This window comes from Rana temporaria, chromosome 2 (assembly GCF_905171775.1).
Source record: "Rana temporaria chromosome 2, aRanTem1.1, whole genome shotgun sequence".
In the NCBI taxonomy this organism is placed as follows: Eukaryota; Metazoa; Chordata; class Amphibia; order Anura; family Ranidae; genus Rana; species Rana temporaria.
Window position 1 is genome coordinate 75,967,406 of NC_053490.1, and position 16,769 is coordinate 75,984,174.

Sequence of the window (16,769 nt, forward strand, 5' to 3'; positions counted from 1 at the left end):
TGGTGATGTCAGACTGCTAAAAACGGGCCACAGGAGTGCAAAACGATTGCACTACTGTGATCCATAAGAGAAGTGACGCCAAACAAACTCAGGCTGACTTCTCCTTTAAACCCAAAAAGCAAACACTTTTTACTTATGATAGATGACTGCATTCGTTTTCTTTTTTAGGCTTTCATTCTTTTGTTTTCACCTGTGATCTGGCCAGGAAGTTTGCTGTTTTTAACAGAACAAGCTGTCATGCAAATGTAGCAGTTAGAGCAGGGGTGTCAAACTTAATTTAATTGCAGGCCGCATCAGCAGTATGGTTGCCCTCAAATGGCCAGTTGTATCTGGGGAGCGGAACATACAGAGCGCAGGGCTTAGGAGTGTGTTACATACAGTGTTCAGGAGTGTGCTGTGTATAGAGTGCAGAGTTCAGGGGTGTGCTGTGTACAGAGTGAAGGGTTTAGGGGTGCACTGTGTACAGAGTGCAGGGTTTAGGAGTGTGTTACGTACAGAGTTCAGGGGTGTGATGTGTACAGAATGCAGGATTTAGGAGTGTGTTACATACAAAGTACAGAGTAAAGGGGTGTGCTGTGTACAGAGTGCAGGGTTTAGGGGTGCGCTGTGTACAGAAATCAAGGTTTAGGAGTGTGTTACATACAAGGAACAGAGCTCAGGGGTGTGCTGAGTGCAGGGTTTAGAAGTGTAGTAGAGTACACAGGCCACATGTCAAAGTCTGGCGCGCCAGATCTGGCCTGCAGCCCTTGTGTTTGACATGTGAGTTATAGGGTTGTGACAAACCATTTCGGTTTCTCCTTCAAGCTGACTGTAGGCTCCCTAATATAGGAGATGTACTGGACAGATCACCAGGTGGTTTTGTGTTTAATACGGCTTTAGGATATTACATGAATACATGGCTTAGTCTGTCTAGGTAAATCCAAGTAAAAGTGGCGCATCAGACTTATGTAGAATCTTGAGGGTTGTCTGGCGTGACCTTTATATTTGTTGGAAACTCAGCTGTGAGACCTCCCCTCCAGAGTTCCTGGTTCTAATACTGCAGCACATCTATTATGAGGCTAAAAGACAAATGTCCCAATTCATCAAGCTGCCGGAGCAGTAAGGTCCTTAAAGTGCACTTAAGCCATGCTAAGGTGACCTCAGCCACAAGTGACATATATCATTTTACAGTGCCCTAAACACTACTTAACGATCCTTCAGAGTAATTGCAGCTTCAGGGTCTTTTTGCTTAAAGGGGAAGTATAGCTAAAGTTATTTTGGCTATACTTCTCCTATGGATCAGTTCTTTCTGCACTCCTCTGACCCATTTTCAGCTGACAGCGGACTAAAACCTGCTGTTGGCTGATGTCACTCAGTTGGTCCAGGATCAGGAAAGATCTCAACTTTACAGCCAGGATCCACTCAGATGCCTGGAGCGGCAGCTGGCTCAGCCTCTCAGTATTCTGCATGAGATTAAAAATCCACTTTGTGGCAGATTGCAGTCCTAAGATCTGGTGATTGCACTAGTTTTCCTTTTTTTTCCAAAACATTTTCAGCAAATACATATAGTACCCATTAACCGCTTGCCGCCCCGCCGCACGCAGATATACGTCTGCAGCATGGCACGAGCAGGCAAAAGGACATACCTGTACGTTCCCTTTAAGAAGCGGTTGCAAAGCCCTATTCGCGAAAGTTTTACGCAAAAGACGGAAAATTCAACGCTGGCCCGACGTCCATACTTTACATTGCGTACGCCTCATAAACCCAGCGGTAACGTTACGCCGAAAAAAGCCTTACGGAAACGGCGTAAAAAAATGTGCCGGCCGGACGTACGTTTGTGGATCGCCGTATCGCGGAAATCAACGGAAGCGCCACCTAGCAGCCAGCGTAAATATGCACCTAAGATCCGACGGCGTACTAAGACGTACGCCAGTCGGATCAAGCCCACATTCAGTCGTATCTTGTTTTGTGGATACAAAACAAAGATACGACGGGGCATCGTAGAAATTACGCGGCGTATCAATAGATACGCCGGCGTAATTTCTTTGTGGATCTGGGCCAACATCTCCCTGTTCTGCCTAGTGACACTGTCACTGATCGTGTTCCCTGTCATCGGAAAACACAATCAGTGACGTGTCATAGCAAGCCACGCCCCTTTACAGTAAGAATCACTCCTTAGGGAACACTTAACCCCAACAGCGCCACCTAATGGTTAACCCCTTCACTGCCCATGTCATTTTCACAGTGACCAGTGCATTTGTATAGCACTGTTCGCTGTAAAAAATACAATGGTCCCAAAAATGTGTCAAAAGTGTCCGATGTGTCCGCCATAATGTCAAAATCGCCGATCGCCGCTATTACTAGTAAAAAAAAAATATTAATAAAAATGCTATAAAACTATCCCCTATTTTGTAGACGCTATAACTTTTGCGCAAACCGATCAATAAACGTGTATTTGTGCGATTTGTTTTTACCAAAAATATGTAGAAGAATACGTATCGGCCTAAACTGAGGAAAATAAATTGTTTTTTTATATTTTTTGGGGGATATTTATTATAGCAAAAAGTAAAAAAATATTGTTTTTTTTTCAAAATTGTCGCTCTATTTTTGTTTATAGAGCAAAAAATAAAAACCACAGAGGTGATCAAATACCACCAAAAGAAAGCTCTATTCGTGGGAAAAAAAGGACATCAATTTTGTTTGGGAGCCACGTCGCACGACCGCGCAATCGTCAGATAAAGCGACGCAGTGCCGAATCACAAAAAGTGGCCCGGTCATTTAACAACAAAATGGTCCAGAGCTTAAGTGGTTAATCTTGCCAGAAATGTAGTGTCTTTGTCAAACTTCAATAATCTACCTTCCACACGTGTAATGGAGATGAAGAGATATGGAAACGTTTGTAGTCCGTAAAAGGCTGGCCATACATTATACTGTTTTTCGTGTACAATTTTTCTTTAGATTTACCAAAACCATATATGAGGTCAAACCCAAACACTTTCAATTTGTATGCAGTCAGACAGGCCCTTGCACTACATAGTTGAAGGCAAATCTAAAGGAAATTGAACAAGAAAGTTGTATAATGTATGGCCAGTTGAAGGAGAGCAGCCTAATGTGACAGCCATGGCTCCCCCTATAGATACAGTGGAGGAGTGACGTAACTCTCCAGAGACCACAATTGTGATATTTGCAGGATTACTAGGTAAAAAAAAAGCAATGAAGCTTTAAAAAAAGAAATCAAATGCAGCCGCCATACTAGTATACTGTCATATATCATTTTGGGGGGGGGGGGGAGTTGGGTTTAAATACACTTTATTTGCTACACTTCCATGATGTGTCTAATATCTCTAGGTGAACAAGGAATTCTATAAATAACGGGGCAGCATATTCACAGTTTATTTCATTTATTTATTTCAGGTACTCAAATAGCGTTGTCACTTTAGTAGCACCTTACACATATAGGGGTAGATTCATAAAGACTTACGACGGGCGTATCAGTAGATACGCCGTCGTAAATCCGAATCCCCGCCGTCGTATATTTAAGCGTATTCTCAAACTGAGATACGCTTAAATATTGCTAAGATACGACCGGCGTAAGTCTAGTATGCCGTCGTATTTTAACTGCATATTTACTCAGGCCGCTAGGGGCGTGTACACTGATTTACGCCTAGAATATTTAAATCAGCTAGATACGCCTATTCACGAACGTACGCCCGGCCGTCGCAGTAAAGATACGCCGTTTACTTAAGGGGTTTTCAGGCGTAAAGATAAACCACCAAAAACATGGCGCAGCCAATGTTAGGTATGGATGTCGGAACCGCGTCAAATTTTTCAAATTTTACGTCGTTTGCGTAACTCGTCCGTGAATGGGGCTGGCCGTAATTTACGTTCACGTCAAAAGCATGACGATTTGCCGACGTCATTTGGAGCATGCTCACTGGGATACGTCCACGGACGTCGCATGTGCCGTTCGATCGAAACGTAATTTACGTGGGGTCACAGTTAATATACATAAAACACGCCCACAGCTTCAACATTTGAATACATGGTTTTGGTAAATCTGACATCAAAAGTTTGTATAGTGTGTATTGGGTCAAACGTCCCTACCCCACATTCATACATACACATATTTGGACCAATTTAGACAGGATCCAGTTAACCCACTAGCATGTCTTTGGCGTGTGGGAGGAAACACATACAGACACAGCGAGAACATGCAAACTCCAGGCAGGTAGTGCCGTGGTTGGGATTCGAACCAGTGACCCTTTTGCTACTAGGTGAAAGTGCTAACCACTAGACCACTGTGCTGCCCACGCGGTTATACATTTCTATAAGTACAGTGGAACCTTGGATTATGAGCATAATCCGTTCCAGGAGAATGCTTGTAATAGAAAGCACTCGCATATCAAACCGAGTTTCCCCATTGAAGTCAATGGAAACGAAGATAATTCGTTAAGCATTGACTTCTATTGCATGCAGTCCAGAGGTGGGGAGGGGGGCGCCAGAGAGACTCTGAAATACTCTGAGACCTTTGGATGCAGTTGGAAACCCTTGGAAAGACTCGGGAACTGAGGCCCAGATTCTCGAAGGGCTTACGACGGCGCAACGCAATGTACGCCCTCGTAAGTCCTAATCTGGGCCGTCGTATCTATGCGACTGATTCTTAGAATTAGTTACGCATAGATGACCATTAGATCCGACAGGCGTAAGGCTCTTACACTGTCGGATCTTAAATGCAATTATTTTTTTCGCCACTAGGTGTCGCCTCCGCCGTTTTCCTGGTCGAGTATGCAAATTAGCAAAATACGCGAATTCCCGAACGTACGCGCGGTCGACGCAGTGAAGTTACGACGTTTACGTTAGATTTGCGACGCGTAAAGTTGCCCCTGCTATATGAGGGGCAACCAATGTTAAGTATTGCCGTCGTTCCCGCGTCGAAATTAAAAAATTTACGTCGTTTGCGTAAGTCGTCCGTGAATGGGGCTGGACGCCATTTACGTTCACGTCGAAACCAATGACGTCCTGGCAAAGTAATTTAGCACGTCGGGAAATTTTAGGGACGGCGCATGTGCAGTACGTTCGGCGCGGGAACGCGCCTAATTTAAATGATCCACGCCCCCTACCCGGCTCATTTGAATTAGGCGGGCTTGCGCCGGGGGATTTACGCTACGCCGCCGCAACTTTACAGGCAAGTTCTCTGTGAATAAAGCACTTGCCTGTAAAACTTGCGGCGGCGTAACGTAAATGACATACGTTACCCCGCCGCAGTTTTACGCTCAGATACGAGAATTTTGGCCTGAGTATTTCCGAGTGATTCTGAGTATTTACGAACAGCTCCAAGTGTTACTGGCACCCCCGTACCTCTGGCCAAATGCGGTACTGCACACCGCAGAGGCTTGAACCCTGCTTGTGTTGCGAGACAACACTCACAAACCGAGTCAGGATTTTGAAGAAAAAAAAGCTTGTATTGCGAAACGCTTGTTAACCGCTTTACCCATTATCCGAGGTTCCACTGTACTTTATATTTGTGAAGTTTTCACATTGCACAACCTTTATTTTAGGCACAGGGCACCTTTCCTTACGTTCTAAGTCTCGTTATGAATCCACGTACACAGGCAGCGCTGTATGCATAGCACAGACGTGTGTAACAACAATGGAGGCATTAGAGAGGCAGTGAAACAATCTGTGTATACGTGGATAAATTGAATTCTGTTAATTGATGATACATAGACATATACATTTCAGGTCTTCTTTTAGTAAATCATTCGATACCAACAGCTAAACTGATGGATTTCAGCTGAAGAATCTGTGTAGGACACTTACAGTATCAAATATCCTGATTTACAGTCCCGCGGATAGGCTTCCCCTCTGAGTTCCCTAATGGAAAGAGTCTGTAAGGGTTATATGAGGTCCTCAGCTTGAGAAAACATCTCTGCTTGGAAAACAAATGAAGCATCTTGTATTCTTGTATGAGAGAGGGATGCTTTATTATGGTGGCAGGCTTGTATTCCTTGTATTACATCAAAAGTGATTAAGAGCTCTTAGTATGACGAATGAAGATATACAATATAAAGAAAGAAGCTCAGAAAACTTGACCATAGGCAGGAATAGGATGTTACATTATTATTATACAGGATTACAGGATTTATATAGCGCCAACAATTTGCACAGCACTTTAAAATGTTAGGGCAAACAGTACAGTTGCAATACAAATCAATACAGGAGAAATCAGAGGGCCTTGCTCGTTAGAGCTTACAATCTAAAAAGGAGGGTTACGTGATACAAAAGGTAATAATTGTGGGAGATGAGCTGATGAAAAAATAAAAGTACAATTGTTAGGTGGAGGCAGGATAACTTTCTCTGAAGAGATACGTTTTCAGGGATCGCCTAAAAGTGGATAGATTTTTAGATAGTCGGACAGATTAGGGTAGGGAATTCTAAAGGATGGGAGAGGCTCGGGAAAAGTCCTGGCGAGTATGGGAGGGGGTGATGAGGGCGTTAGAGAGCAGGAGGTCTTGTGAGGAACGAAGAGAACGATTTGGTTGGTATTTTGAGACTAGGTTAGTGATGTAGCTGGGGGCCAAGTTGTGGATGGTATTGTAAGTTATTGTTAGTATTTTAAATTAAATTTGTTGGGTGTGTGGTAGCCAATGGAGGGATTTTGTAGGGGTTGGGATGTATGTGGAATACAAAAAACTCCTACAGAGGCACCATCCCCTAAGAATATGCAACTATGTTTCAAGAAAAGGGTTGAGAGGGGTGGGACGTTGAATGTGCCTTGGAGGAGTAAATAAATGTATAAATACTCAAATTATAGAAATATATTTTATAGAATACCATATTTAGTATAATTCTAAAATGCAGATGAGAAGAAAAAAAGAGAAAAAAAATAAAACATTTTACAAATTAAAGATACAAAGAAAAATAATAAAATGAATACATTAATTCAATATGCATGTATAACATTCAACATGAATTGTTACAAACTAGATATTAAATGATGTTATATTAAAAAACACTTCAAGCTATGCGTACAGTTGCATTTATGTTTCTACTGATTTTGTATGTTTTGTATGTCAGGAAGATACAGGCAACAATATATATATTAAAAGATAAAAACTATTGTATTGAAATCATGTTGATATATATTGATGTTTTCAATACAATATTTTTTAATATAACATAATTTAATATCTAGTTTGTAACAATTCATGTTGAATGTTAGAAATGCATATTGAATTAATGTATTAATATTATTATTTTTCTTTGTATCTTTAATTGTTTTATTTTTTTCTCTTTTTTTCTTCTCATCTGTATTTTTGAATTATACTAAATATGGTATTTATATATGTTTCTATTAACATTCTATCTTTAGAGTTTACACAATATCTTACTGTGCTACTTTCAAAGGCCCTGACGAAGCAGAAATCTGCGAAACACGTAGGCAAAACGTTTTTCAATGCGTGGAAATTACACACCCTAAATCTTAAACCTCAAAAACCGTAACTTGTTTTTATCTCTTGTTTAATCCGTTAAGCCTCGTACACACGATCAGTCCATCCGATGAGAACGGTCTGAAGGACCGTTGTCATAGGTTAACCGATGAAGCTGACTGATGGTCCGTCACGCCTACACACCATCGGTTAAATAACCGATCGTGTCAGAACGCGGTGACGTAAAACACAACGACGTGCTGCAAAAAACTAAGTTCAATGCTTCCAAGCATGCGTCGACTTGATTCTGAGCATGCGTGGATTTTTAACCGATGGTTGTGCCTACTATCGGTTTTGACCTATCGGTTAGGAATCCATCGGTTAAATTTAAAGCAAGTTGGCTTTTTTTTAACCTATGGTTAAATAACCTATGGGGCCCACACACGATCGGTTTTGACCGATGAAAACAGTCCATCAGATCGTTTTCCTCTGGTTAACCTATCGTGTGTACGAGGCCTTAGTATTACTGCCCTTTAAGTTGTTTATTTTTCTATAATTTGAGTATTTATACATTTATTTACTCCTCCAAAGGCACGTTCAAAGTCCCACCCCTTTCAACTCTTTTCTTGAAACATAGTTGCAATAGAGGTGTTGGCAGAGGGGAGTTGCAGGCGCTGAGCGGTTTGTAAGGTGGATGAGTCGGGCAGCGGCATTCATGATGGACTTAGTAGGGTATAACCTATTTAAAGGTAAGCCAATGAGGAGGGAGTTGCAGTAGTCGAGGTGAGAGAGACATCCAGGGAATGAATTAAGAGGTTTGTGGTGTAATTGGTTTGGAAGGGATGTATTTTGGAGATGTTGCAAAGGTTGAGGTGGCAAGCTTTGAAAAGTGATTGGATGTGGGGCCAAAAGGAGAGTTTAAAGCCCAGGAATACACCTAGCACCCTGGTATGTGGGGATGAGTTGATGGTTGTACCATTGCTCTTGGCAGAGAAGTCAGGGGTAGGTTATGAGGGACACAGTATGAGGGTTTCATTCTTTGAAGTGTACTTTTCACTTTACTCCTTAAACTTGTGAGCTCTTAGAAAAGTGGCTGATGGGTGTTTTTTGCCCTTACAAGGTTTAAAGTTGAATTATGTACAATGGAAACGCCCCTCAAAAGCCCAGGCCTTGGATCAAGTAGTCTATCTGTTGTCTGGTCTAAGTACCATTCCCAGCAACGGAGTTCAAAATATTAACAGGTTTTGGTAAGGTAAGTCACCAGTGTTAAAAGATAAAGCATACAAAGGTCTTTTATCCATAGCGTTTACAGTATTAAAATCGGGCTGATGTTTGACAGTGTCATGGGTCTAGCCAGTTGACACCCAGTATGGGAAAATATTTATTTATTTTAAACATTGCTCCATGTCATGAATTTTCTCTGTTTTTATCGATATGGAATCTCTTTGCATGTCCACTATGTGTCTATGTATTCCCACCATTGCACATATTAGCCCACACATCTGGTCAGATCTGCATACACATTCTTATATCAGTAACAAAAATATGTTTTAGTTTTAAATAAGAGTGAGAATGGACTAGAAGCCCTATCTAAATTGTACTGCTATCTATGGCTCCACTAGGGAGGTTTCCCCTCACTTTCCCTTCCACTGCAATGGGGCATAGACAGAAATAAAAACCTGGCAGAGGTTAGCTGTTGGAGAGTTCCCGTCCCTTCCTGTGCGGTAAAAAATTGTGACCTGCACAGAAAATTAGGGGAAATCTATCTAACAGAACCCCAGATGGTAGAAAAAAACTGACAGGGTTTCATTCTATCCAAAAGTAAGAAAAAAGTTTGTTTCTGGATATACACCTTGGGGTCTGTTTAAAAATATCTTGAAGATGTCTCAGCATTCAACCAGACATAGCAAATAATACCAATAATGTGTGTAACGGCCGTTACAATGTGTATATTTTCTAAGACTGAAAGCTCCTTCTAGTGACCATCATGCAGTATTTTTCAGAAATACCACATTATGGAGCTGACGTCATAGGAAATACATCTATTAAACACATTACGGGGATAATTTGCGACAAATGTGTGAATGTCTCAGCATTTTTTGATAAATGGACCTCTTTAGGTTGACCATACTCCAGGCAATCAATATGCAGTATAGCATTGCCTGGTTGTCAAAACATGATTGCTCATACACGTGGAAGATACAATATATTACCAAAAGTATTGGGACGCCTGCCTTTACACACACATGAATTTTAATGGCATCCCAGGCCGCGTACACACGATCAGTCCATCAGATGAGAACGGTCCGAAGGTTCGTTGTCATCGGTCAACCGATGAAGCTGACTGATGGTCTGATGTGCCTACACACCATAGGTTAAAAAAACGATCATGTCAGAACGCGGTGACGTAAAACACAATGACGTGCTGAAAAAAACAAAGTTCAATGCTTCCAAGCATGCGTTGACTTGATTCTGAGCATGCGTGGATTTTTAACCAATGCTTTTGCATACTAACCATCGGTTTTGACCTATCGGTTAGGTGTCCATCGGTTCAATTTTGAAGTAAGTTCTACATTTTTTGACCGAAGGTTAACTGACCAATGGGGCCCACACACGATCGGTTTGGACCAATGAAAAGGTCCTTCAGTCCGTTTTCATCGGTTTCGGCCTTAGTCTATAGGGTTCAATATTGAGTTGGCCCACCCTTTGCAGCTATAACAGCTTCAACTTTTCTGGGGTCCACAAAGTCTAGGAATGTGTCTATGGGAATGTTTGACCATTCTTAATGAAGCGCATTTGTGAGGTCAGGCACTGATGTTGGACAAGAAGGCCTGGCTCGCAGACTCCGCTCTAACTCATCCCAAAGGTGTTCTATTGGGTTGAGGTCAGGAAGGGTTGAGCAGGCCAGCCAAGTTCCTCCACGCCAAACTCGCTCATCCATGTCTTTATGAACCTTGTTTGTAGACCAAATGTGGTCCAAATCATTTGGTGGAGGGGGATTAGGGTGTGGGCTTGTTTTTCAGGGGTTGGGCTTGGCCCCTCAGTTCCATTGAAGGGAATTCTTAAGGCGTCTTCATACCAAGACATGTTGAACAATTTCATGCTCCCAACTTTGTGGGAACAGTTTGGGGATAGTCTATTCCTGTTCCAACATGACTGTGCACCAGTGCACAAAGCAAGGTCCATAAAGACACGGATGAGTGAGTTTGGGGTAGAGGAACTTGACTGTCCTGCACAGAGTCATGATCTCAACTCGATAGAACACCTTTGGAATGATTTAGAGCTGAGACTGCAAGCCAGGCCTTCTCACTACAAAAGGTGGGCCAACTCAATATTGAACCCTATGGACTAAGACTGGGATGCCATTAAAGTTCATGTGCGTGTAAAGGCAGGTGTCCCAATACTTTTGGTAACATAGTATATGTCTATTTGTCATGTATAGCATACAACTGGATATTGCAGAGTTTGACTAGGACAGTTACACAAAAAAAAGATATATGTGGTTATTCCCTGTCCAGTCTGATTGTCCTGCGACCTGTTATCAGAGGTTGTCCTATTTACATGCAGTATGACTATTTCATGAGACAAGGAACAGTTGGCAAATTGAAATCAGCTTAGTGACCAGAGGTTACTACACCACACCATTGCTCTTTGCACAGCCTTGTTGAGAAAGCCTGGATGTTTAAAGGACATCTTAAGGCTGCATTCACACTATAACGCGGCGTATCTTGCCACGACAAATTGCGGCGTATTGTACCGTGATTTCCCGCGACAAAACGGGTCGTTTTTTTTTTACCACACATTGTCGGCTATGCCGAACGCAGAAAGCCGCCCGAAAAAAAGGGTCCGGAACTTGTTTTGAGCTTCAGGCGTACGTTTCGGCGTTCGGCGTGGAGATGTGAACCATCTCCATAGACAACAATGTAAAATCACCCCTCCAGCGGCACGAGCGTCGGGCGTAAATACGCCAAGGTGTGAATGGAGCCTAAGAGCAGTCTGTCAATGACAGTATATCCAACCATACCCATAGCTTAACTGTCCTGATCTGTGCGTATTCATAGTGAACACTAGCAGTACACACACACCATACAACAAACTGTGAGTTATCTGTGTACCCACATGGCTTCTGTCCTCTACGTGCTTTTTTGTCTTCTAAGCTTACAATTTATATTGACTTTATGGGTGTCCCCTACAGCTTAAAGGGAATCTGTTACAAAGCAACACCTGTATGAGAAGGCTTCGCTGGAAGCACCCACACTCTGATTAATGGATGGAATACTAATTCTGGAGTGGCAGCTCTTGCAACTAGTCTGACTAGCTGCTTCCACCACAGGCTTTTCACATAGGTGTTTCACTGTAACAGAATACCTTTAAAAGTCCACCATCTCAGTGCCTTACTAAAACATTAGCAAATTATAAAGATTTACTATCTTAGTTTAAAATTAAGCATTAGTTGTATACTGTATTATGCTAAATAATGGCATCCTTTGCATTGGAAAAGCTAGCAAAATTTTACAAAATGGCTTGTGTTTGCATTGCTGCTATCCAAGTCATTAGGTTTGGGCAAGCTCTGTTGGCCACAGTATTTCAGAGCAATGGTTATAGTAGCAGGAAAGAAATGTAACCAGCAGGTGGCAGGATTGAGCCGTGAATGCACTTGCTGCATTAGGTCCTTCTAATATTTCTTGAGGATGAGGGTTACATAATTAACCTTGTGACATTAGCTTAGAATTTGCTTGTAAGGGGTTAACATCAGTCAGGAAGCATTTTAAAAATGCAAATTTATTTTGCTCATGATAAGAACTAACTCCGGTAGATAAATCTAATGTACATAAATTATCATTTAAAAAAAAAAAAAGATGACATTATTCCAAAGGGTATATTTCTGATGTAAAGATTACTGGGTCGTTTAACACCGGAATACCTGTAATGCCTGATTTTAAATGATTTTAAATTGTACATAAACTGGTCCCATATGACAACGTAATAATTTCAAAATAAGTGTCTTAGTTATTGAAGATATGGATGTTGTGAAAATATAAAGGTAACATGTCAAAGTAGAGTCCATCCATTGCTGCCTTGTTTTTAGGGGTGCAAAGCCCAGGGCTGTCATTCATATCTTTGTTTGCTACTCTTTGTTACTTGTCATTTATTAATTATTGATTACTTACTTATTATTTAATACTTATTTACTATATACAAATATTTGTCAATAATAACAATTATTGTTATTCTTAAAAAATTATTCAGTAATTATATAATAAAATTTATATTATATAAATAATGATATATATAATTATTTAGATAATTTATTATTATTTATTCATTATTATCTATTTATTTATTATCTATTTATTTATTTATTTATTATAAATGTACTCTTTATTACTGAACTGTAACGTGCATTCATCTGTTGTGTGTCAGGACACCTGATAGATATGCACAGGCTTGTCTAAGGCAAGTGACTCACCAATAGTGATGAGTGTTGGTTCGTCTCCAGGTTGGGTCCAATCCCAAGCTCCTCACTATTCACAAAGGATGACGACTTTAAAAAATGTTCCCTAAAAAATAAGTCAGCAATGGCAGGTGCTCTATTTTTATTCTGACTGGTTTCTTTTTTGTCTTGTAATGACAATGTAATTAATGTAATTGAATAACACTGTAGCTAACGCTTTTAGATCTTGGGTTTATTAGGAAAAGTACAGATCTGTATATAATTGTTACGTTTTGGACTGTCCACTTTAAGAGAATAGTTAATGGCCAAATAATTGTATTGTCTGATGTGATGGTCTACAGCACTGTAATTCAAATATTACAAAAAAATCCAGCTGAGATGTCAGTGTAGGCCATGGATTTAATGGTAAATAGACAATACCTGTCATGAATTTTTAACTATTGCTTCCTTACAACAATCTAAAATGAGCACACTCTTATAAACATATACCAGGGGACAAACTGTACTTCAGCCAAGGATGTTTATCATGTCTGTGATGTGTCATTTACACTGGGACTCATGCTAACAACTGCAGGAAAAAGGTGTTGGTGTCATATAGCAACTATCTGTAAGTTGGAAAATGTAAAAATCGCACTGGATGGTTGCTATGGGCAGTACATCTACATTTTCCTTCCTCCGGTTTTCCTTCATGAGGCCTTGTGTGGTTTTGTCTTCAGTGCAGGTTGGTGGTTCCTTTGCTCTAGTGGCCTCCTTCCTCACTGAAGAGATCAGGCTGACGTCTGTAGTACATGGTATAATTACAGGGTCATTTGGAATAGAGTATTACTAGCTAAATGACGATCCACTGAGTTGCCCCATTTCTCTCTGCTCAGCTGGACCACGGTTTTACCATCAAGAGATCAGGGTCTTTGGACTACTACCAACAGCCAGGAATGTATTGGATAAGGTATGAGATGGTTGAGCGCCAAAAGTCAGTGTTTCCATGGCAAACGTGCTGGCAGTCTCCATTAACCAGTCCCTTCAGTGGATAAACATGCTTTTTTATTTATTTTTTCTTACCCAGTCCATATGCTGCTTTATGAGTTTAATCTCAGTCTTTGTTGAGATTTCGCAAACCGCCTGCTCCATCCCTTCTCGTCCATTATCCACGCTGACATTGCCAGCTTTTCTTCATTAAACATGCTGAATATTTCCTGTGGTTTAAAAGACAGTATATATAGAAATCCTGTGTTGTAACTTAAAATAGAGAAACATTAGGTAGCCCTACATTTAAAGGGCTGTTTACAATTCATCTGAAAAATATGCAAAATCTAGTCTGCGTCTTTGTAAAAAAAACAATATACTGTAGTTTTAAACCATGAAATACACAACCCTTTCCTAATACCTTATTACTAACAATGCATAACATGACAATGCATTGAGCATCAGCCACTCCTATGACTATGTGTTAGTGTATTGTCTGATTGTTTGTATTGTTTCGATATAGTGTTTATTATGTTTTTAGTTCCTACACTGCAAATCATGTATTTGTTTGGAAACTTTCTTAGATTTTAATGCAGTTTACTAATATAATAACATTTTTTTTCTCTAATAACGTGTTTTGCAATTTTCATATGCAATGGTAATTAGCAGAGAGTACATAGAAAATATACATATTATTGTACCAGGATTCCTGGATCTGATATAATATTCATATGCTTATCATTTCAGACTGATATGTTTCCATTATGTGTTTCTATATTTGCTCGATGTCTTATACCCCCTAAAATTTGAAATTATAATTGGGGCAGACAGGAAGATCAAAAAGGAAACCTGGCTGAATAAAAATACGGAAGCTGCCATCAATGAGTTACTTTTTTAGGTGCAAGTTCCAGGGTTTCCATTCTCATCCTAGTAGTACCACCTAATAAATTAATGAACTATAACAAGTATCCAGGGGGCTGGGAGTTCTGCTGCATGCATGTCTGGTAGGTAAAGATGATGGTTTGAAGCTTAAACCTAGATATACAAGTCAGCAATGACAGATCTCATATTTCCGTTGTGACATGTCCCCTTTAAGGCCCCGTACACACGGTTGGACAAAACCGATGAGAATGGACCGAGGTTCAGTTTCATCGGTCCAAACCGACCGTGTGTATAGCCCATCGGTCTGTTTTCCTTCGGTCCAAAATTTTAAAACATGCTTCAAAACCGAACCGATGGACCGCTGCCCGATCGGTCCAAACCGATGGTTAGTACAGAAAAGCATCGGTTCAAAACCTGCGCATGCTCAGAATCAAAAATATATATGGAAGAACCGGGACGGCCGCACTCCAAAAATAAAAATTTGTTCCTTTTAATAAAAACTGGTCACAACATGGAAATATCACAGCAAAAATCAGGAAAAGAGTCAACGCGTTTCACACTCTCATACAGTGCTTATTCATAGCTAAGATGCTATGAATAAGCACTGTATGAGAGTGTGAAACGCGTGATTTTTTGCTGTGATATTTCCATGTTGTGACCAGTTTTTATTAAAAGGAACACATTTTTATTTTTGGAGTGCGGCCGTCCCGGTTCTTCCATATATATTTTTGCATACTATTGCAGTGCCTGCACCCAAGGGTTTGGATTCCACCTTGCAGTTCTCTGGGATCTCTGAGCGGTAAACTTTCTTTCTCATGCTCAGAATCAAGTCGACGCATGCTTGGAAGCATTGAACTTCGTTTTATTCAGCACGTCGTGTGTTTGACGTCACCGCGTTCTGACCCGATCGGTTTTTGGAATGATGGTGTGTACGCACATCAGACCATCAGGCCACTTCAGCGGTGAACCGATGAAAACGGTCTGTCGGACCATTCTCATCGGTTTGGAACGACCGTGTGTACGGGGGCCTTACAGTAGCAGAAATAACCCCAATAAATCACAGGTGAGATTGTTCCCTTTTCCCTGTCAAATAGAAAGCTATTTAGCTGACTGGTTAATATTGAATATGCAACTAGCTTACTCGGTTCTGGTACATAACCCACAGTTTTGGGTTACATCATTGCAACAATGGCTAATAGAAGGTGCTGGACTGACACATATTGTCTTGCAACCTTCTGAGCAACCAGAAAGATGGAAATAATGGGATAAATAGGTGTACCCCATAACATAAATTACAGTAGAGTCACAGAGACAACCATTACTGTGGAGGACCTCCACTTATCCTTTGAGGGTTATCACACTTCCCAGTATGCAATATTACCAAAATTGGTGATAGTTCATCATTTTTTTTTAATAATTATTTTTCATGAGCAAATGCAATAGACAATAAGAACAGCCACAATTTTTGGCCAATAAAACAAGATAATATTAAATATGTACATTTTGTTAGTGCAGCTTGGTGTTGAGCTAGCAGCTTTTGGTCCAGGGGTGAATGGTAAGAAGCCCTTGAATAGATGGTGGTCGGTCCAGTAGTTAGGAGGTAGAGGAAGATGGGGGAAGCCTCAGTCAATAGATCACAAAACATATTACGGGTTAAGAAAGCATAGTTCATAATCTTTTTTAATTTTCTCTTGAATTCCATATTACAATATAAAAAAACATAATTTTTTATGAGGTCAGATATTAACAGCATAAAAAAGACAGAAACTGTCTGGTTTCTGCCTCTCGTGCTAAAACAAAATGCCAATAAATGTTTTAGTCAAGGAGTGTTGCTAGGATTGTGAGAACCTGCAGTATCTTTGGGCACCTTGATGAGACCATGGTACACATGGCCACTTCACACTGAACCAGGTGACACCCAAGCCCATTCACTGTATACACTGCACATATATGTTGCTCTCTTTCTACCTACAAAATATGCCATAATTACTGTAGCATAAGAAACAGTCTTAAAGTGGAGGTTCACCCTAAAAACTAATTTTTAACATTAGAGCCAGCAT

At 40.6% G+C, this 16,769-nt stretch overlaps 1 protein-coding gene across 4 annotated transcripts in view; it reads left to right on the forward strand.

Moving 5' to 3' along the window:
- Positions 1-16,769, forward strand: part of DCLK1 (doublecortin like kinase 1) — a 477,375-nt gene that overhangs the window by 432,051 nt on the left and 28,555 nt on the right. The window contains exon 17 of one of the 4 annotated variants that reach the window (XM_040340401.1): positions 13,737-13,810. The exons of the other annotated variants lie outside the window; for them this stretch is intronic. Coding sequence (XP_040196335.1) covers positions 13,737-13,810 — 74 coding nt within the window. The remainder of the gene's footprint in view (positions 1-13,736; positions 13,811-16,769) is intronic. 4 annotated transcript variants of the gene reach the window in all.